We start from the raw sequence: 23,984 nt of genomic DNA, 5'->3' as shown, positions 1-23,984 counted from the left end.
TAGCTTTCTCAAACAGTGGATTATCGGCCTGTTGAGAGGGGAAATGATCACAATGTTTTTATTTCCATCTTCTATCTTATCTTGACAATCTCTACTTTAACCTCTTATTGTTGAATTTCAAATCCAAACGTTTGGAGTATGGAGCCAAAAGAAGAAAACATACTTCACTGCCCCATTACTTATGCAGGGCGCTGTCATTTGCTGGTTTCTCACAATTATCATTGTTGTTATTATTAAAATCTCAGGGTTTTGGCAGGAAATCTCAGGAACCTGGTTCCCACTATTGAACCCTACTGCTGGACAGTCATTCTTCTTTCCCAGTCTGAAGTCTAACAGTCATTCTTAGAGCTTTCCCAGTCTGAAGTCTAATTAAACAATATCACACGAGAGAGAGAGTGCTATTGTACTGAATATCAGCACGGCTGTGATTCGGTCGTAGGTACGAGGCCGCAGGCCAAGCTACTTTGTACTAAATACTACTTTGTATTAACGGTCATTTAATAGAACACCTGTGCGGCGGAGTGATACTTATAGTTAAAAGTCCCAGTGCTGTTATACTGTATATCGGCACTCATGGAATGCCTCTTGTCCGATCAAATGACTTGGTCGGAACTAACTGTTGTATAACTGTCATTCTTAGAGCTTTCCCAGTCTGTGAAGTCTAACAGTTATTTAAAATATTAGACTGGAAAGGTCAACTCACCGCTGCCCACTTGGATTTCTGCTTCTCACTCTCAAACTTCTTGAACTCTTTCAGGTCGTTGACGTAGATCAGGCCTTTGATGAGCAACAGTATCAGTATGCCGATCAGCGCCACGCCAGCGATGGACCCTCCAATGATGGCGTAGATGTTTGGTAACTCAGGACACTCTAAACACAGTGGAGATAGACACCACCGCTGGTCAGTTTTGGGTGTTTCACACTGGGTTTTGTAAACAAACTTACGTTTTAGATCATGTTCCAAAGCAAAGACAGTAAGATCATCTACTTGTGTGTGGTTATGTGTTTTTAGCATGTTCATGTTCTATCAGCATGTTGTGGTGTTCTAAACATACAGTTAGATGTTATATAGCAATGTTTTTTGTTGTCAGCTACTAACTAGCTAGCAAGCGCTAGCAAATGATTCCGAGCGATTTTCTCCAGTATTTGGTTTGAGGTTTGCCAACATTCAAATGACCAATATCTTCTTCAACTATTTTCTGAAAACTACCCTACTTGCGACGACCCAGTCACACAATGAATCTTTTTTTTTACTAAGTAATTTTTTCTGAGTGGGGCAGTCCCACTCATAATATTTTTCATTTTATTGACAGATACAGTAGAGATTTAGACAGGAAGGATGGGTGAGAGAGAGGGGAGGGATGACATGCAGGATTATGTCCCCGGACGGAATCGAACCGGGGACCCTGCGGTTACATGGTCAACGCTTAACCCGCTACGCCACCTAAGCGCCCTGCACAATGAATCTTACCTCGGGTTATTTTAATCAGGGCTGTGAATCTGTCCACTCCGTCCAGCTGTTGAATGGAAAAATACACCCAGCAGTTCTCTGCGTCCTTCTCTTTGCATGGCTTATTGGTGGGCAAGGTATCCACCATGTCAAACTGAGCAATACTTTTGCAAGACTCTGAGCAGGTCTTACTGAAGGGGCCGGTCTGGAAGCCTAGACACTCGATGCATTTCCTGCAGGGATTATGATGTAGTATGACAGGCAGAGAGTGAGGCACAAACTCAAACACATCACTGAATGTACTTGATAGGCAAGGCAAGGCAAGTATATTTGTGTAGCACATTTCATACAACAGGGGCAATTCAAAGTGCTACAAAATAGAAATAAAAATGTCAACAACAGATACATATAGATATAAACATTTAACAACATAAACATAACATCCAATCCCCTCGGCACAACAAGGTTCCAATCCCCTAAAACGATAGGTGTAATAACTCCATGTAGCCGGGCGGCTGTGTCTCAGGAGGTAGAGCCGCCGTCTAATGATCGCAAGGTTGGCAGATCAGCGGTTCGAGCCCTGGCTGGCCACATGTCGAAGTGTCCTTGGGCAAGACACTGAACCCCGAATTACTCCCAGTGAGCGGGCCGGCCGGCGCCTTGCATGGTAGCTTGCCGCCATTGGTGTGTGAATGGGTGAATGAGAGGCCGTTGTAAAGTGCTTTGGATAACGGCGCTATATAAGTGCAGTCCATTTACCATGTAGCCCTCTAGTAGGCTAGCTGGAGGAGTCAAGATGTCCCCCAAACTGTGATAGCCCTCTTAAATGGACTGCACTTATATAGCTCCTTTATCCAAAGCGCTTTACAACGGCTTCTCCTTCACACACACATTCACACACCCATGGCGGCCAAGCAAGGCGCCAGCTGGCCCGCTCACTGGGAGCAATCTGGCGTTCAGTGTCTTGCGCAAGGACACTTCGACATGTGGCCAGCCGATCTGCCAAACTTCAAAAGCGATCATTAGACGGGCAGCTGTACCTCCTGAACCACAGCCGCCCCTCGTACCACTGGGTTAGGGTTACCCTCTTACCACTGGGTCTTGCAGGGGGAGGCGCACGCAGGGCACTCCAGGCAGTAGGGGCGTTGGTACCCTTCGTTACAATCGCACTGGTTACAGGTGCAGTTGCCCCTGCCGCTGCACACCGCCCCGCTGGGGGTGCGACACTGCTCGCCAGACTCCTTGCAGTGGCAGGCGGTGCCCTGGTACCCCGGGTCGCACACGCACGTGCCGCAACGACACTTTCCGTTCCCTTCGGAGGACAGAGAAGAAAGAGACCTTGCAGAATCAGGATCTTAAAAGGGTTAAATTCATGATTTTGATACCTGTGATCGATCGATCGAGCCAGACAGTTACCACCCCCCTGAGACATCACCACCCCCCAGCACTACGTCTCCTGAGACACCTGCTTTTCCCCCTATACTATGCCTCCTAAGACTCTACGGCCCCCCTTGTACTGTCTCTCCAGTGTCTATAAGACTCTACTGCCCCCCTTGTACTGTCTCTCCAGTGTCTATAATTATTTATTTTTTAAAATAATAAAAATACTTTTTTACGACAACTGCCAGTGGCCCCTGGCCTGAGCTTGATTGTAAGTCGCTTTGGAATAAGGCGTCTGCTAAATGCCAAAAATGTAAATGTAACAGTCCAGAAGTCGCTTTTTGGGGGTTAGTTAAGTTATTTCCATCGTCTGGGGTGGTCCAGTTGGTCTAGCTCCATGGCCTTGGCAATAACTATAAGAGTGGGACTGGCCCCACTCAAAAAATAACCATTAAATAAACTCAGACAACAATACTTTCATACATTGCGGATCTGGCCCACATTCCCTGCTGACATTTTCCTTGTCTCTAATCGATAAAACGGATAAGAGTGGGACTTACCCCACTCAGAAAAGTAAGTATAACCTTCATAAAAAAACAAAAACACGGGACTCTTACCTCCACACAGTTTGTTCTGGAACTTCTCGCAGTGCTCGTCGTCACACTCGCAGTGGGTGCCGTAGTAGGGGCTGCCGCCCTCCATGGTGTGGCACTGGCACCGGCCACACACGCAGTCCCCCCGCCCCTCACACTCTGTGCCGTTGTTCCGTCGGCACTCCAGCCTCAGAGAGCTCTCGTCCTTCTCCTGGATGGAGCACTCACACTTCTGCCCCACGTAGTCTTTGTTGCAGCTGCGCAGAGAAAGGAGGCGAAAGGATATTGTTGCTGGTATTAATAATGTTTTTCTCTGTGTACAACACGGAGTGTATCGAGGTGGGTAATAAATAAAGACATACTAAGAGACCTTCTGCTAGCATATCAGCCCAATTAAATAGAGCTCTCAGGTCTTCTGCTAGCATATCAGCCCAATAGAGCTCTTAGGTCTTCTGCTAGCATATCAGCCCAATAGAGCTCTCAGGTCTTCTGCTAGCATATCAGCCCAATAGAGCTCTCAGGTCTTCTGCTAGCATATCAGCCCAATAGAGCTCTCAGGTCTTCTGCTAGCATATCAGCCCAATAGAGCTCTCAGGTCTTCTGCTAGCATATCAGCCCAATAGAGCTCTCAGGTCTTCTGCTAGCATATCAGCCCAATAGAGCTCTCAGGTCTTCTGCTAGCATATCAGCCCAATAGAGCTCTCAGGTCTTCTGCTAGCATATCAGCCCAATAGAGCTCTCAGGTCTTCTGCTAGCATATCAGCCCAATAGAGCTCTCAGGTCTTCTGCTAGCATATCAGCCCAATAGAGCTCTCAGGTCTTCTGCTAGCATATCAGCCCCAATAGAGCTCTCAGGTCTTCTGCTAGCATATCAGCCCAATTGAGCTCTCAGGTCTTCTGACGCTGGTTTTCTCTGTGTACCACATGTACAAAAGAAGAGATTTGGTGAGGCTGCATTCTCATTTTATGCTCCAGATTGTGTCTCACTGCCAGTTTACATTAGGGATGCAACCTCAGCACATTATGTTCAAGTCAAGACTAAAAACCCATCTTTTTAATATTGCCTTTAAATGACTAAATAATTAAATTATGATTCTATAATGATTGGAGCACTTTGAGCTGCAACGTTTGCAGGAAAAGCACGAAACAAATAAAAAGTTATTATTATTATAATAATTATTATTATTATGAATAAGGTTTAGGTTTAGGGTTATAATAATAATAATAATAATAATAATCTATTTTTTGTTAAGATGTTACTGTATTTATTTATTATTATTTTTTACTTTTACGTCTTTTCAGCTGTACAACCCAAAAAACGGACAAGGAAAACAGATTTTCCGGTATTATGTATCTGTTGGACCCCAATCAAGGACCCCAATTGAAATAAGCCAGTGGCTTTCTTGGGTTTTTATCCTGTTAGTTGACCTTGTATGTAATATGTACTTTCATGTACCTACTTCTGCAAATCTTCTAATAAAGTTTTCAATCAATCAATCAATTGCCCGTAAACGTGAGCCCCGTAAGGAACGATTAGCTCCATTTACGATCTTGAAGCATACAATAATCCAGGTTGACTGAGCTCGGGTATATACAGGAATCTTGAGGTTAATTTCAATGCCTTTCTAAGACTTTTTAAAGACCTTGCCAATATTTTTCCAGACTTCACCGCCACTTGGAGCTGTAACCGTTTACATCAGTGACACCTTTAACTTAACAGTTTTAGTTTGCAATAGACTAGACCACTATCATACAACAGAACTTCCGGTTCATCTTTGTTTTTTTAATAAAACTAATAAATTCACGAACTTTTACTAAAAGTTTTTAGGACTCAAACTCTTTGGACAGAGTCTAATTCAGAAAAATACCAACAAAATTCAAGACCTCATAAAATCGTGATAAGACTTTTTAATACTTTCCCAAAATGTATTTATCAACGTTTAACACTTTTCAAGACACCGCGGATACCCTGTCTAAGGGCTTCATTGCAGTACAGAGATCACTGGCGGACTCAGGGGGGGCGACCGCCCCTCCTGGTGTGCCCCCATGGTTGAAAAACGTCTCTCTTAAGTGCCCTTTTGAGTGGCAAAAATGCCCTTTTGAGTGGCAGAAATGAGAGGACGTGCCCTATTGGTGCCCCTCCAATGATCTAAACATGACCATGTGCTCCCCACAGTTGAAAAACATCGCACTAAAGTGTCCTTTTGAGTGGCAAAATTAGTGGATGTGCCCTATTGGCTGCCCTTCCAATGGTCTAAACTTGACCATGTGCACTGATGGGGTCCCATGTTGTGCAGTAGGTGCCCTTTTTTTCTTTTCGACCCCCCCTGCCCTTCAAACAGCCTGAGTCCACCACTGACAGAGATCATCGCCATGTTGTTCCTGGCTGCTAAACGCCTGACTTACCTGCACATTCCACAGTTGACCATGCCCTTCCCGCTGCAGTGGGGGTTACTGGCGTCTATGGGGTCGTCACACTCACACTCGCAGCGGGTCGACACGACAACCTTCAACTTGTCTTTGATGCCCAACGGGCCAATGAGAAATGACGTCTCCTCCATGCACTCATCAGCTGTCACCTTTACGTTGAAAGACACCTAAGAAGACAATGATGTACAGTACTGCTTTGTCTGAAACATCATTAAAGACCATTAAGTGCATTTTGAACAGTTGTCATGTATGCTGTCTTGTATTTTAACATATCGTTAGCCTCATAGCATAATTGTTATGATGTCATATTTTGCCCGAATTGAGATTGAGAATCTGCCTAACTCTACTCTCCGAACACTGCTGATTCACTGGGCGTAATTGCCTCTATGACATCAGCCTATCAGAATGCTTGTTACATTCCAAAATCACTATCTGCCCAAGTCATCTCTTTGACATTTTTTACACTACATACAAAGATGGCTCGGCTGACCACAAGTGAAGCATGACTTAGGCAATTATGCTACGCTAGGCTAACGATATCTTTCTTTTTTATGTGTAACGGGACGTGACTCAGGTCTTACCTCGTCTCCCACGCCCACATTGTCACAGACTCCTTTGTCCCCTGGCGGTCCCTTCCCTGGACAGTTGGGAGTGTACGTGACTCTCACGTTGTCCGGGAGGTCGTCATGCGTCACGGTGACTTTGGAGGAGAGTCTCTGAGTAGGCACAGAAACAACCTTAGTACTGTACTGTCATGTCTAAATCAAATCAGCCGCGGAGGACGACCCCCTGCTGGCGGAAAAGCTGAACTCCTTCTACGCCCGGTTCGACGAGGGGCGAACGGAGGTAACCACAACACAAACACCACTCTCTCCAGCTCTCAGCAGCCTCACCCTCACAGAGCATGAAGTGAGACGCGTGCTGAAGGCGGTGGACCCCAGGAAAGCCTCAGGGCCGGATGGCGTCCTGGGACGGGTGCTGAGGGACTGCGCCGACCAGCTGGCCGGGGTTTTCACCAACATCTTCAACCAGTCCCTGTCCCAGGCCACCATCCCACCCTGCCTGAAAACCTCAACTATCATCCCAGTCCCGAAGAAAAGCACGGTGAGCTGCCTAAACGACTACCGCCCGGTGGCACTCACACCAATCATCATGAAGTGCTTCGAGAAACTAGTCCGGGCCCACATAGTCACACGCCTCCCGCCCAACCTGGATCCATACCAGTTCGCCTACAGAGCCCACAGGTCCACAGAGGACGCCATCGCGACGACTCTCCACTCCACTCTATCCCACCTGGAGAGGGGAAACAGCTACGCGAGACTGCTCTTTGTGGACTTCAGCTCTGCCTTCAACACCATCCTTCCAGACAGGCTAGTGACCAAACTACTAGACCTGGGACTATCACACTCTATATGTGCATGGATCAAGGACTTCCTGTCCGACCGCCCCCAGAGGGTGCGGGTGGGCTCCCACACCTCCACAGCCCTCAGACTCAGCACTGGGTCCCCCCAGGGCTGCGTGCTAAGCCCCATCCTCTACAAGCTTTACACCTACGACTTCACCCCTGTCCACCCCAGCAACTCCATCGTAAAGTTTGCAGACGACACCACCGTGGTGGGCTGCATCTCGGGGGGGGGCGAGGCGGCGTACAGGGATGAGGTAGAGCAGCTGAGCAAGCTGTGCAAGGTTAACAACCTGCTGCTGAACCAGTCAAAGACCCAGGAAATCATCGTGGACTTCAGGAGGAAAAAATCTGAGGTCCAGCCCCTGCTCATCGACGGAGGGAGCGTGGAGAGAGTCTCAACCCTCCGATTCCTGGGGGTGCACATACAGGATGACCTGTCCTGGAAGAACAACACAGCAGCCATCATCAAGAAGGCACAACAGCGGCTCTTCTTCCTGAGAGTCCTCAGGAAAGACCACATCAGACAGGAGATGCTGGTGGCCTTCTACCGCTGCGCAGTGGAGAGCATCCTCACCTACTGCATCTGCAACTGGTTCTCCAGCTGCACAGCCGCAGAGAGGAATGCGCTACAGAGAGTCGTGAGATCGGCCCAGAAGATCACCGGCGCCCCCCTCCCCTCTCTGGAAGAGCTGTACAACACACGCTGCCTCAGGAAGGCCTCCAAGATCTCCAGAGACCCATCCCACCCTGGGTACGAACACTTTGCTCGGCTGCCCTCGAACAGGCGGTTCAGGACCATGTTAGCAAGGACAAACAGACTGAAGCTCAGCTTCTACCCCAGGGCCATTCAGGCCCTGAACACAGCAAAGACCTAGGTTCTGGGCCCTGGACAGTCTGGACGGATTGATGGCAGCTGCTGGAGTGAAATCAGGTGTAGTGCTGAGGCACAAATGTGTACATTTCAAGCCTGCAAACTGCGACACTTTAAATGAATGTGCAATAACACTATGTGCAATATGACAACCCTAGGGTACATAAGGTTCAGAGAATAGGAAATGTTAGAATAGGTATAGCATAGCATAGAGTACAGCACAGTGTTTTATTTGTATAGTATAGTATAGTGGATAGTGTACATAGCCTTTATTTATGTAAACCAGCTCCTTTCCCTTCTTGTTTTTTTTTCTTTTCTTTTTTTTCTTCTTTCCTAGCACCAGGGGAGCCCCCCCTCCCAAAGTTCGTTGTTTGGTACCTGTACTATATCAATGACAATAAAGACCATTCATTCATTCATTCATTCATTCATTCATACTACTGCTACTACTACTACTACTACTACTACTACTACTACTATTACTATTACTACTACTACTACTACTACTACTACTACTACTACTACTACTACTACTACTACTACTACTGCTACTACTACTACTACTACTACTACTACTACTACTACTACTATTACTACTACTACTACTATTACTACTACTACTACTACTACTACTACTACTACTACTACTATTACTACTACTACTACTACTACTACTACTACTACTTACATTGTAGGCACTTTGACAGAACATGACTTACATTGTAGGCACTTTGACAGAACATGACTTACATTGTAGGCACTTTGACAGAACATGACTTACATTGTAGGCACTTTCAATCAGTTCCACGACGTTTTTAGAGTCGCCTGACAGCACTCCCACTTCAGACTTGGGAATCATTTTAGTTAGTTCCTGTAATCAAAGATAAATACTTAGAATGACATGAACATGTATTATAATAATTGTTACAAACAGACAGACAGACAGAAGAAATGAAGAAAGAAACGAGTCTACTTACCCTGTATACCTGCTCCATGTTCTGTGTCACAGCAAAGATAGGCTGGATGTTGTTCTTCGCCAACTGTGTCGCCACTTGGCCGACAGACGGGTAGTCCTTCACATAGACATAATCATTTTAATGTGATTTTCTTTCTGGCCTTGAATTAATGCCTGCAATTCATCAATGATATCATTCACTATTAGGGTTGGGCGGTTAATACCGTAATATCGTATATGGCAGTATCTGAAAATATTGTAATTTAAAAAATCCCGCTGCGCAATGTGTGCATATACAGTATATAATGAATGCCTTAAATAAAATCTATTATTATTAATATTAATATTATTATTATTAATATTAATATTATTAATAATAATAATAAATAATGTGTCATGTGACTTCTTCTTCTCCTCAGAAGAATTCACAGCAATTACAGTTCTGTGCTTGGTACTCGGGTGAGTGTCGGCAGTGTATTTTTAGCTCTGTTTTTTTTCTTCTTCTACTTTTTAGCAAAATGTTCAGCTCTGCTCGTGGAAAGTGTTCCAGAAGGTTCTCAGAAGGAGAGACCGGAGCGAGGGCTTCGGTCCACCTTTCACCAGCCACTGTCACAAATCCTTCATTTGAAATTGGCGGCTCCCTCGAATGGTAAACGGACTGCACTTACATAGCGCCTTTATCCAAAGCGCTTTACGACGGCCTCTCATTCACCCGTTCACACACACATTCACACACCAATGGCGGCAAGCTGCCATGCAAGGCGCCGGCCTGCTCATTGGGAACAATTTGGGGTTCAGTGTCTTGCCCAAGGACACTTCGACATGTGGCCAGTCGGGGCTCGAACCGCTGATCAGCCAACCTTACGATCATTAGACGCCGACTCTAACTCCTGCGACACAGCCGGAGCTAGGCCGCTGTCACAAACTCATCATTTGAAATCGGTGGCTCCCTCAAAACCCTACAATGTGATTTTTAATCCTGCGGTAATATCGTATCCGTATACCGCGGTTACATTTGGGAACGGTTTAACGATGTCAAAAAGTGGATACCGCCCAACCCTATTCACTACTAGACTAATAGAATACATGCTATTTAGCCAACGCTTTTATCCAAAGCGACTAACGGCCAAGCTCCACCATGGCCATCGAGCGTTGCGTCTAATGTGCGTTGCGTCCGAAATTGGGATCAAATGCATTGTAATCAATGAAAGGTGCTCCACCTGCTGCGTTGCGTCAGCGTTGCGTTGCGTCCGATGGCTGCGTCCAAAGTAGACATTCAAAAAAGTTTGATTTTTGACGGTGGACGCAGACGTCACAATGAGACCAATTGTATATTTACAATTGTAGTTGTTGGTTATAATTGTATAGCCTATTGGTTGTTTTCTGGTGTTGTTTTATCGTTTTGCTCTGTTTGTAGTGCACTTGATATTATTATATATATATTATAAATTTTTTATCAGCTGTTAAATCACCACAGCGGTTAATAGAGATAATACCAGATTGAAAATGCTTGTAGCCAACTACTCAGCTATTGCGAATTGCTATTCACGCGAGTCAGCTGTCAATCATCACAGGTGCTTGAAAGCTTGTTGCAGGAATGGACGACGAACGGCTGATCCTTGAGGTCGAAAAATATTATTTTTTATATGCGGCTAGTTGTTGCTGTTGATATGTAACTAGATTTATGGTTAAGGATAGGGTTAGATTTAAGGTTAGGGCAAGGTTTAGGATCAGTGGTTAGTTAGTTGAAATGTTGTTGACAGTTAGTTGAACATCTACTGAACTAGCAACTATCTATTTGGGAATATGTAGATAAAATATTACCCTGATTGGAAAATGTTCTGTATGATGTTGTTATTGTTGTGGACATATTGCAGTCAAGGGTGAAATTACTCCCGTATACAAAAAATGCCAGTGGAGCTAGAGTAGAACGTTGACGGTGACGCAACGTTGACGCAACGCAGCAGGTGGAGCTTGGACAACGGGAAGTTGACGCAACGCCGATGGCGAGTTGACGCAACGCAGCAGGTGGAGCTTGGCCGAACACTGCAGTGAGTGCATACAGTTCACTACTATACCATATACTATATTATACAACGGATAGATCCGGTCCATTGTCCCTATTGGTCAGTTTGGTCCATTGTCTCTATTGGTCAGTTTGGTCCATTGTCTCTATTGGTCAGTTTGGTCCATTGTCTCTATTGGTCAGTTTGGTCCATTGTCTCTATTGGTCAGTTTGGTCCATTGTCTCTATTGGTCAGTTTGGTCCATTGTCCCTATTGGTCAGTTTGCGTTCCAGCCGTGCCGATATCCATGCTCTGCCATCACATACCATCTCGTTGCTCTTGGAGTACAGCTTGTTGACCATGTGGCACTCCTCGTCGTGCGGCTCCAGGATGCCGGCCAGCTTGCCGTCCCCGGCCATGTGGAAGCCGGCGTCGGTCGTCAGCACGATCAGCCGAGTGCTGCTGTTCCTCCAGCCGATCCTGTCCTGTGGGACACAGTGAAGTATCCAGACAAAACGTTACATTTTAGGCATTTTTGGCATTTAGCAGACGCCTTATTCCAAAGCGACTTACAAACAAAATACTGGGGCGCTTAGGTGTAAATCTAAGTGTCTTTGTAAGACAATATACTCTGTAAACTGCAATTACACCTAGTAGATTTCAGGCGGAGAAGCGCCGAACAAGCCAGCGTCCTCTCTCGACCGGCATTTTTTTTAAAAGGTCAGTTATGTAAAAAGTAAATTATATGTTACCACTCCCTTGTATTATTCCCTGAAATAATAATACAAAAATAGAAAAAATAACGTTATCAAGTAGTCATAATGAAACTGAAGCAACACTGTTGGGGAAAAAAAGGACAGACACAATTCATTTTGTGTCAAATGACCGTTGCAGAAGTCAACCACTTCCCCATTCGCTACTCCTATGCAGTCCCCCCCCCCCAGTTGATGACCAGCATCTCTCCCCATTGTTAGGGATTTGTATTAAATACTGTGTGTTCATTTAAATAATATGTGACTGAGGTCAGTTGAAGTCTCACAGAACCATAAAAGAGAGGTTCTGCTTTTGAGCGACATGGGGGGAAGGGGCTCCTGACTGGGAGAAAGTGTTGTGGTTCAAACCGCCTGTTGATTGCTTATTTTTACCTATGTACTAACAATCATTTTTACCTGCTGTTATGATATTCTATTTTCCTATACTCATTTTATACTATCATAACTAATGATTAATGATAAGTCTATTCTTCAATATTGTATTTTAACTTGTTAATCGAATCCCAAGTCATGGGAGTCTGTGGGCCTGGCAACAGTGATGTTTACACAAGCGATCCTGATAAGGACATAGGACTTACAGACCTGGGGCCGGATTCACCAAAGTGTTCTTAAGATAATTCTTAAGACAATTCTTAAGAAAAAATATAAGATGTTCCTAAGAATGTTCTTAAACGCTATTCACCATTTTTTTCTTAAGAATTGTCCTATGTCTTAAGAAGTTCTTAGTTTTCTCACTTAAGAAGTTCTTAGATTTTGAACTGTGATTTTTACACCTGTGTGTCTCTCTCTCTCTCTCTCTCTCTCTCTCTCTCTCTCTCTCTTTTGAACTTATGAAGAACTTCCATCTAAAATGTGAATATAAAATAAATAATAGTAAGGACATTGTTTCAGTTACTTGGCCTACTTAAATAACATGTTCATAATGATTAATTAAGTAGTATACATCAAATACAACAACTGCCTCCTTGATTTACTTTCTGAGTACATTGTGGTGTAATCTAGGAATAGGCCTACATGTGACACAGGCTGAAAGGCCCATTTCAGTTATATCTCAAACATGCTGTATGTGATAGGCTACATTCACACAAAAATACTCTGACCAACTTGAATTAACAAAATGTGTTAACACATTGTCTAGGGCTAAACTAAATATTAATAAAATCAAATAAATCCAAATCCCCCCCCCAAAAAATCTAAAATGCAATACAAAATTGTTCAAGTAAGACTTCCCTTTCACTTTAGCTGCTTTAAGACAGGTGAGAGCTTCTCTTAAAGTTAAGAAGAAATTTGAGAAGAAATCTAAGAACTTTGTTTTGGAGAATCTCATTTGTTCTTAAATTCTATCTTAGGAAAAATCTTAAGAAGAAAGTTAAGAAAAAACTAAAGTTAAGATAAGATTTTCTTCGTGAATACCAAATCTTCTTAAGTTTTGTCTTAAGAACAAATGTTGTTCTTAAAAACGCTTGGTGAATCCGGCCCCTGGTCAGGAGGGAATGTGTTTGAAGATTAAATAACTGGCCAATTAGTGCTTTAGAACGTATGTAGAATACACCCAAAATAACTATCAAAATATCTATGCATCCTAAAAACATAACTGTGTGCATATGCTTACTGGTTCCTTAAAAAACATTAGAATGTGTGTGTATCTAACGTCGCGCTAGGCTGCTCAGGATACCGTTGCAGACAGAGTGTCCGAACACTCTCACCATGACAAACGACCGGGGGGTCAGAAGAAGAGGATAACACACTCGCACGGACACCGAAAGAAGTCGAAAGCCACATTCCGATATAAAACAGACGCTTACCATAAAACCTACCAGAGGGACAGCCCATCCCTAACTGTTAAGAAAAATATATAAAAACTGTGGACCAAGGCGAAACGTGGCTCTTGTCCGGTGAAACTTCTGCAGTTAACCAGCTGATCCTGGTCTGCGGAGGTGAAGCTAGATGAGATCTTTCCATGGAATGAAATGCTATTGTATGCTGATGTTATTGTTTGCCGATGTGCTCGAATAAATATTCTCTTAAAGAACAGTTCAGTAGTGGTGCCGAATATTTGATTGGATCATTTTATCTTAGAAGTGATATCAAGGACGTCTCGTTGAGATTAAACGGACTCGCTTGTAAGTGACGACTCAATTAAATCAATTCTGGAGAAGTTGATCGCCTTACACCATCTACGGTGTGACTCTGGGCCTAGCCTAGCCTAGCCTAGCCTAGCCTCTTACCCTGACTTTGGGCCTAGCCTAGCCTAGCCTAGCCTCTTACCCCACAGACTGCAGCCTGCATAATAGCGTCCAGGGTTCCCTCAGGGGTGTCCAAGTTCCCAGAGATGAACTGCTTGTTCACTTCAGCCCTGAAGTCTTCTATGTCGCTGGTCATGCTGAGGACGTGTCGGTAGCCAAAGGCAGGCTGGCAGTACCTCTCCTTCTCCTCACACGGCTTCTTCAGCTTCTCTGGGTTGGTGTTAGTGAAGGGCAGCACAGTCTTGTCAACGAAAGAGCCAAAACCTTGTTCAGGAAGAGGGAAAAAGACACAAAAGACAGTCGGATGAGATTGAATAGGTGACCATCCACACCGTCTCTGGAATGGATAGAAATCTAAGATGGTGTAGCCCACGCATACAACCTCTCCTACCCCTAACCCTGCCCCCCCCCCTGGACACACATACAACCTCCCCTACCCTTAACCCTGCCCCCCCCCCCCCCCTGGACACGCATACAACCTCCCCTACCCCTAACCAGCTCCCCTAACCCTGCACATGCATACAACCTCCCATACCCCTAACCAGCTCCCCTAACCCTCCCCCCCTGGACACGCATACAACCTCCCATACCCCTAACCAGCTCCCCTAACCCTCCGCCCCTGGACACGCATACAACCTCCCCTACCTCTAACCAGCTCCCCTAACCCTGCCACCCCCCTACCCCCCTGGACATTGCTGTGTTAATTGTTCCCTGTGCCTGTTGGTTAACTCTGTGTTCTATGTGCTCATGTTATCTGTTGCTTGTTGTTTCTGTGTTTTCTGTTTTCCCCATATTGTCAGCGTCTTTGATCCCCTGAAAAGCGCTATATAAATACAATGAATTATCATTATTATTATTATTATTATTATTATTATTATTATTATTATTCATAGTAGTAGTAGTATTATTATCATCAATATTATCATTATTATTATTATCATTATTATGATTATTATTATTATTATTATTAATAGTAGTAGTAGTATTATCATCAATATTATTATTATTATTATCATTATTATTATTATTATTATTATCATTCTTGTTATTATTATTATTATTATTATTATTATTATTATTATTAATAGTAGTAGTACTAGTCTGGGCCCTGGACAGTCTGGACGGATTGATGGCAGCTGCTGGACTGAAGAAAAAAAAATCAGGTGTAGTGCTGAGGCACAAACATGTACATTTCAAGCCTGCAAACTGCGACACTTTAAATAAATGTGGAATAATACTATTGTGCAATATGACAACCCTAGTCGTCTGTCTGTACAGTATAGTACAGTGGATAGTGTACATAGCCTTTATTTATGTAAACCAGTTCCTTCCCTTCTTGTGATTTTTTTTCTAAAAGTTTTTTTTTTTTTTTCCTTTCCTAACACCAGGGGAGCCACCCCTCCTAAATTTCGTTGTTTGGTACCTGTACTGTAGCAATGACAATAAAGTCCATTCATTCATTCATTCATTCATTCATTCATTCATTCAGTAGTAGTAGTAGTAGTAGTATCATCAATATTATTATTATTATTATTATTATTATTATTATTATTATTATTATCATTATTATTATTATTATCATTCTTGTTATTATTATTATTATTATTATTATTATTATTATTATTATTATTATGATCATTATTATCATCATTATTATCATTACCTATTCTGCCTTCGGTCGTGATACGTTTGAGAGCTGCAAACAGGTCGGTCCCCAGCGCCTTGATGTTCCTCAGGTCGTCCTCCATGGAGTAGGAGAGGTCCATCAGGTAGTACAGGTCAACAGGGTAGCCTTCCACCCTCCGAAACGAGACGGTGAACTCTCGCGACAGTCCTGAAAGTGAACAACAAATACTGTATGTTTTTAACGTCAACATCAACAAAGATGAACACAGACAAGAAGTCAAGAAGTGGTATCATGATTAAACTACAGACCGTTCGCTTTTTATTTTAGGGTCATTCGATCATAATAACCCCATTTTTAAAACATATGTATTGTTTTTCTTGAGAGTAGAACAAGGAGCACAGCGACAACACAACATCCACCAAGAAAGACAGACACACACAAGCTAACAACAAAAAAAAAAACAACCGAAGACACACACACAAGCAAAACAAAACAAAAGAAACACAGAAAACAAACAAACAAACAAACAAACAAAAACACAGAGGTGCTACCAGAGGGTAAAAAGACCTCCATCTCTTCAGGTTACATCTTAACTGCTCCTCCTGAGACATCTTCTGACCCTCACCACTACGTCTCCTAAAGACACCCGCTTTCCCCTCTACTGTGTCCCTAAGAACTTCTATTGCCCCCCATGCACTGTTTCTCAGTTTCTCCAGTAAAAAAATAATTAAAAAAAATAAAGTTTTAGTAGAAGGCGATAATAGGGAGAAGGTTTTTCCTTCTATCAGTGGCCCCGGGCCCGAGCTAGATTACTCTTCCTGCAACGAATGGTGGATTGCTGATTCACATGCTTGGTATTCAAATGTATTGATTGTAAGTCGCTTTGGAATATGGCGTCTGCTAAATGCCTAAAATGTAAATGTAAAACAAACAAAATACATGTTGACAGTATTCTGATCAGGTAAAGATAGGCCACACCACCTCACATGTACATAGAGCTCTCTGTATCACCCAGAGTTACCCTCGTTAGCTAATAAGTTCCCCTGTTCCCCATTCGATCACATATTGACTTCAGCCGACATTGAAATGTGGCTCTTTTCAAACCAATGCCGTGTTCCTTTGAGACCTTCCACTTGTGGTCTCTTGATCCCACTGACCTGGGCGGAGCTTCAGCCGGACCTCCTGAGGCTGCAGCTGAACGGCGCCCTGGGTGGCGGCGCGGGACAGAGGCCGGTTGCGCACCAGTTCAAAGGTGTTTTTGGGAGATATGATGTCTGCCTCCATGCAGCCCCGGTCCTTCAGATTCTTCCTGGTGTCACAGCGAGCCGCTTCCTGTTCCCCCGGGTTGGTGAAGTTCTTAGAGTACGGGGAACAGAGGTGTTAATAATAATAATAATCATAATAATCATAATCATAATAATCATAATAATAATAATAACAGAGGCGTTATTATTATTAATCATAATAATCATAATCATCATAATCATAATCATCATAATCATTATTATTAAATAATGCTGAGGGTTCCTGCTCCCGCTGAGACATGACTACCCCCAGCACTGTGTCTCCTAAGACACCTGCTTTTCCCCTCCTAAGACTTCGACTGCCCCCCCTGTACTGTCTCTCCAGTGCCCCCCCTGTACTGTCTCTCCACTGAACGAAGGCCACACTCAACAACAGTGAATAGTATGTTTTGGACCTGAAAATAGATTTGTGATTGCTAACTTGTTTTTTTGGTGAAAGTGTACTTGTTATGCTATGTGCCAAGGTTTCCTTGGTCAGGTACCAGACAGAAGGGTTTCACTGCACGTGTGGACTCCCCTACAGAAGATCTCGGTCACCAAACTCTGTGCAGGGTACCTCTCTATCTCTACCTCTCTCTCTCTGTGTCTCTGTCTCTCTGTGTCTCTCTCTGTCTCTCTCTCTCTCTCTCTCTCTCTCTACCTCTCTCTCGCTGTCTCTCTCTCTCTCTACCTCTCTCTCTGTGTCTCTCTCTCTGTCTCTCTCTCCCTCTCTCTATTTCTACCTCTCTGTCTCTGTCTCTCCCCCTCTCTCTCCTTCTCTACTTCTCTCTCTCTCCCTCATTCTCTATCTCTTTCTCTCTTTCTCTACCCCTCTCTCCCCCCTCCTCTCTCTACCCCTCTCTGACTCTGTCACCAAACTATCCACGAGGATTATTAATATTAACTTGTGACTTCAAATTGTACAATATGTGACACAGTCTGATCATTTGGTCCGCATGTCGGCAACCAATCGAAATGTTCTGACTTTTCTTTTGAAACACGGAACTACGTTTCAACGTTGTTGTTGAGAATCACAACACACACTCGCTAGTCAAGCCAAAATACTGCAACAACGTAATGGATTGGGTGAGCAATCCCCACTGCTACCTAGTTAACTAGAACACTACTTTACATTGTTACCTAGTTAACTAGAACACTACTTTACATTGTTAGCAGGCTCACAAAACAAGCTGTGTTAGTTGACTAGCGAGGAAATGTGTTCACATTTTTCGAAAAGAAAAGTCTGATCATTACTTCAGATACATGACATGAGGACCAAAGCATTAGAATGTGTCACATATTTCTTCATCCGTAGCAGTAGATGCAGTTGCTTAGGGGTAGTGGTGGCCTGGTCTAGTGGATAGTGAGTTGGACACTACTAGTGTGCCCTTGAGTAAGGCACTTAGCCCTCAGTTACTCCAGGGGGAATGATGTCCCTGTAATTCGTAATTGTAAGTCGCTTTGGATTAAAAGCGTCTGCTAAATGGCAAAATTAAATTAAATTAAAATGAGTTGCAGCTGACACTTCATACATGGACATAGCACGTTCAACATCTACAGATAGATAATCAAACCCTAACCTACATATTAAAATAAATAGGCCCGTGTAGTCAGAGGTGCCAGGACACACACACACATAGTGAGGCTCAGCACACACACACACACACACACACACACACATACACACACACACACACACACACACACACACACACACACACACACACACACACACACACATACACACACACACATAGTGAGGCTCAGTACACACACACACACACACACACACACATAGTGAGGCTCAGTACCAGTATGCTGACAGTATTCTGAGCTCTGGTGTGGTACACTGCTAACCGCTGACACCTCCAGCACACCCACACAGCAATGGAAGCGCACACACACAAAGCGGAGTTAGCATTCACACCTAGCTCTAGACACACACACACACACACACAGATGCATGCACAGATACACACACACACACACGTAGGCACGCACACGCACACACACACACACACACACACACACACACACAAAGTGGAGTTAGCATTCACACCTAGCTCTAGACACACACACACACACACACACACACACAAAGTGGAGTTAGCATTCACACCTAGCTCTAGACACACACACACACACACACACACACACACACTCAAAGCGGAGTTAGCATTCACACCTAGCTCTAGACACACACACACACACCCACACACACAGACACACACATGCATGCAGCATGCACACACACACACACATACACACGCACACACACATATCTGCATGCACAGATACACACACACACACGCACGCACGCACGCACGCACACACGCACGCACACGCACACACACACACACACACACACACACACAGTGTATCTCCTCACCAGTTTTTTGCACCACACACAGTAGGGTCCAGATCTGATGCAGTCACTGCAGGAGCTGATGACTCGTTTGATGCACACCTCCTCGGACAGGACTGGGGAGACACACACACACACACACACACACATACACACACACACACAACACACACACACACACACAGTTCAGTACTTATAGCTCTGTTATTCTTTAACCTCATAGGACGTGATTAGGTTGATTAAACATCACTGGTGGTAGCCTATGAAGATCATCTATAGTCAATACACACTGGATGCAGATTGTGACAATTATTTCATATAATTGTGACGACTAAAGGACTTCAATTAGGTAACTTACCACCATGAAGACCGACCAGCAGAAGCAGACAGACTTTGAGAGACACATCCTGATCCATATCCTGGTGGGGGTTGTTAGAAGCAGAGCAAGCAGCTCATGTTTACTGTTGATTATATGAAGTCTCTGACACCATCAGAATGAATAGCATGTATACTGTATATGGCCGCCATGCAATTCTCAACAGCTATCCCACTAAATACTGATATTCAATAGGTATTTTCCTAAGCAATCGGTCAACATTACCATTACCATTTTCAAAAATACTTCAGCAGGTAACCCTAACCCTAACCCTAACCCTAACTTCAGCAGGTAACCCTAACCCTAACCCTAACACTAACTTCAGCAGGTAACCCTAACCCTAATCCTAACACTAACTTCAGCAGGTAACCCTAACCCTAACCCTAACCCTAACTTCAGCAGGTAACCCTAACACTAACTTCAGCAGGTAACCCTAACCCTAACCCTAACCCTAACTTCAGCAGGTAACCCTAACCCTAACCCTAACACTAACTTCAGCAGGTAACCCTAACCCTAACACTAACTTCAGCAGGTAACCCTAACCCTAACCCTAACACTAACTTCAGCAGGTCAGGTAGTTGACTGTTGTTTCTGCTGATTGCACCCCCTCCCCACACACACACACACACACACACACACACACACACACACACACACACCCCGCTCTCTTTTCACACATAGGTTAGTTGACTTTGTTTTTTTATTTATTTATGTATCTTCGAATTAATGAATGAATGAATGGTCTTTATTGTCATTGCTATAGTACAGGTACCAAACAACGACATGTATTTAATACATCTTCACTGTCTTTGCTGTTCTCATGTGTTGTATGTATTGTTCTCTGTCGAGTATTTCTGCTTATATGTTTGTTTTTATTCTTGCCGGGGCCTCTTCAACATTGAAAATGAGAATTTGTTCTCAACTGATTTTATCTGGTTAAATAAAGGTCAAATAAATAAATTATAAATTCTTGTGTGGGACTTCTGGTCATCTCACAAGCCCCACGACTGACAGGACGCTGTATAGTGTCTTACAAAGGCACACTCAAGCTTTCTGAAATACTGTGTGGCCTACATAGACGCTTCACAAATAAGTTATAAGCAAACCATACCATAATAAGAGATGATATGTAACACGCCTTTACATCCGGGGCTTTGTCATAGACCTATTTGCCCAAACTCTGCTGGTCTATAAAATGGTTTGTGAGGCATCTAAGGTTACAGTACACCCTCTTAAGATGGACAGCCCCAAATTGTGCCCGAATTCTGCTTTTAATTTGAGTATTCATTTGATTAATTATGAATTAGATTAATTGTTCTTAATTTTATCTCTTTGTCACGTGTAGTATGTTATTCTGAACTGTGATCTGAGCACAACACTTCAGGTTCAAATAGTGCACGAAGACAAGGGACTTATAAAGGTTGTGTGAAGGCTTCATTATGCTGTATGGGGCATCCATTAGGCACCACCCCAGTGACCTGCCTGTATTACAGCCTTACATGGTCATATGTATCGGGTGCTTTGCGTGGTTTCAAGTTTCCCCACATCACATTCATGACCAACAAGTATTTTTGGGTGGCCGGTTTAGATACTTCCCCTTTTCTGAGAGGAACTGAATGACCAACACAAACAACAAGTAATGTGGATTAAAACTACATTGATACAGTAAAACCCAATGCAGACATATGAAAAGACGCATTTACTAATAGAATAATAATAGAGATAATAGAGAGAGCAGGGAGATGAAATCATCTTTTACAAGCATAGCTTGTTGCTGCTTATTTTTTTATTTTTTTAAGTAGTTCATATTAACTTTCCCTCATAGTAAGTAAGTAGTAAATAGTAGTAATCCAGGTGGCTTATGGGTAATAAATTATCCAATGTGCTTTCACCCAGGTAAAGTAGCTGATTGACAAAATATCTACACAGTACAACCATCAACTTCAACATCACTAACTGTACATTGCTATATACACTACATAGCGAAAGATAACGTGGACACAATTATGGCCTGGGGCTGTTTTCATGGTTTGGGCTAGGCCCCTTAGTTCCAGTGAAGGGATATCGTAATGCTACAGAATACAATGAGATTCTAGAGAAGGGTACGCTTCCATCTTTGTGGCAACATTTTGGGGAAGGCCCTTTCCAGTTTCAGCATGACAATGTCCCCGTGAACAAAGCGAGGTCCATAATGACATGGCTTGCCCAGTTTGGTGTGGAAGAACTTGATTGGCCTGCACACAGAGCTCTGACCTCAACCCCATCCAACACCTTTGGGATCAATTACAACACCGACTGCGAGCCAGTCCTTCTCGCCCAACATCAGTTGCCCGACCTCAATAATTCTCTTGTGGCTGAATGGGAGCTAATCTCCACAACCGTGTTCCAAAATCGAGTGGAAAGCATTCCCAGAAGAGTGGTGGTTGTTTTAGCAACAAACAACAACTCCATAACAAACTCATAACAGAACAACTCCATATTGACACGCATCATTTTAGAATGAGATGTTCAACAAGCACATATGGGTGTGATGTTCGGGCGTCGACATACTTTTGGCCATGTAGCGTACCATCTCATCTCATTAACAGTACAGTAATTACCCAAGTACAGAAGTAGTCTACCTAACCCACAGACACAAGAGTCACTATGTACAGTAGTAGCCTAAATGGTAAATGGACTGACTTACAGTATGTAGCGCCTTTATCCAAAGCGCTTTACAACGGCCTCTCATTCACCCATTCACACACACAGTCACACACCAATGGCGAACAAGCTACCATGCAAGGCGCCGGCCGGCCCGCTCACCGGGAGCAATTTGGGGTTCAGTGTCTTGCCCAAGGACACCTCGACATGTGGCCAGCCGGGGCTCGAACCGCCGATCTGCCAACCTTGCGATCATTAGACGGTGGCTCTACCTCCTGAGACACAGCCTACCTAACCCACTGACACACGAGTCACTATGTACAGTCTATGTACAGTCTATGTACAGTCTATGTACAGTCGTGAGCACTAGAGTTGAGGGGGGATGGCACCCCCCCCCCCTGCAATAAAAACGGTTAAAATCATCCCCCTTCTAAAACTGCCATCCCCCCTTTCTTTCCATCCCTTATGTCATTTTATCAACGAAGTGGTATTACTGCTATTTCAACATTTAGTTTTGTGCATATTGAGTAAAATACTGTGGGCGAGGGAGGGGGGCACGCACACATGCAATGACATTTTTACCACCAAGTCACTGACACTGAAGTCACTGACGCTGAAGTCACTGACGCTGTGGGGAAGCAAAAATTGTCCCCATATGATGAAGTCCACCATCCCCCCTGATTTTCTTTTACAACTTGAGTACTGACAGTAGTCGTCTACCTAACCCACAGACACAAGAGTCACTATGTAAAAATGGAAGGACTTCCAGACAACTAAGCAAGAAAACCAAAAGCATATTTCCGTGTCTAGTTATTTCTTCCTCGACTACCGACTGATCTGCTTTTCAAACCATGTTCTTATAATTCAACTGCTTAGGTGAAAAGGTCATTCAATTAGGCAGCACATTGCACTGAAACAAACTATTATATTAGCTATTGAAATGACACAGTTATATTAGGAGAGTACTTACTAGAGTCAAGATGCTTCTTGTCGTCCCACGTAACCTTCAACTCACTATCAGGGGTGTGTGTGTGACGATTGCTGTGGCAGATCAAAACTGACATTTTTTTGAGGCACAGCCCATAGGAAGGTGACACAGAAACTATATTTTGACATGGTGTCAAAGCCCCTCCCCTTCCATCTTTGTTACACATAGACATAAGTTGCTTCATGCTGCTACTTCCTTTCTCTCCAGTCTTTTTTCTTCTTTCCTTTTCATCTTCCTCTTTACATTGGTCACATAACGGCTGAATTCATGTGGCAGGGATCCTGAGAGATAGAAGATGTGGTTTTTGGTTGCACAAAACAACAAAGGAATAGTAGTATGTTATGGCCTTAACAAGGGAGCCAACCCCTCTGTTCTACTGTATATATTTAAATCATTTCGGGCCCGTTCGATCGATTTTAAGCAAGGGCCAATATGAAAACTGAAATTCTACAAGATTTTGAGGAATCTGGCGCCATCTACTTTTCACAGAGGGTTCTTACATGGGACTTTAAAGTGTTCCAAAGCGATGCTTCGACACTACAGCGACAGCCAGTGGGAAACCAAACAGCAGTATGCCTCAGCATCCACATCTC

At 43.7% G+C, this 23,984-nt stretch overlaps 1 protein-coding gene across 1 annotated transcript in view; it reads right to left on the bottom strand.

Annotated features, from left to right (window-relative positions):
- Nucleotides 1-23,394, bottom strand: part of itgb2 (integrin, beta 2) — a gene marked incomplete at its 3' end in the record, with an annotated part of 23,432 nt that extends 38 nt beyond the window's left edge. The window contains exons 1-16 of the mRNA XM_080534006.1: nt 23,374-23,394; nt 19,743-19,803; nt 19,409-19,500; nt 16,894-17,092; nt 15,773-15,943; nt 14,132-14,373; nt 11,417-11,575; nt 9,107-9,202; nt 8,911-9,000; nt 6,435-6,569; nt 5,830-6,020; nt 3,448-3,680; nt 2,543-2,762; nt 1,472-1,683; nt 704-870; nt 1-28 (exon numbers count right to left, since the gene is read on the bottom strand). The exon at nt 1-28 is cut by the window's left edge and continues 38 nt beyond it. Coding sequence (XP_080390132.1) covers nt 1-28; nt 704-870; nt 1,472-1,683; nt 2,543-2,762; nt 3,448-3,680; nt 5,830-6,020; nt 6,435-6,569; nt 8,911-9,000; nt 9,107-9,202; nt 11,417-11,575; nt 14,132-14,373; nt 15,773-15,943; nt 16,894-17,092; nt 19,409-19,500; nt 19,743-19,800 — 2,293 coding nt within the window. The 5' untranslated portion in view covers nt 19,801-19,803; nt 23,374-23,394. The remainder of the gene's footprint in view (nt 29-703; nt 871-1,471; nt 1,684-2,542; nt 2,763-3,447; nt 3,681-5,829; nt 6,021-6,434; nt 6,570-8,910; nt 9,001-9,106; nt 9,203-11,416; nt 11,576-14,131; nt 14,374-15,772; nt 15,944-16,893; nt 17,093-19,408; nt 19,501-19,742; nt 19,804-23,373) is intronic.
- Between the last annotated feature and the right edge of the window lie 590 nt (nt 23,395-23,984).

This window comes from Nansenia antarctica (assembly GCF_963989245.1).
Source record: "Nansenia antarctica genome assembly, chromosome: 6".
NCBI classification, from domain to species: domain Eukaryota; kingdom Metazoa; phylum Chordata; class Actinopteri; order Argentiniformes; family Microstomatidae; genus Nansenia; species Nansenia antarctica.
Note: the sequence above shows the minus strand (reverse complement) of the source record. Positions and strands in the feature narration are given on the sequence as shown.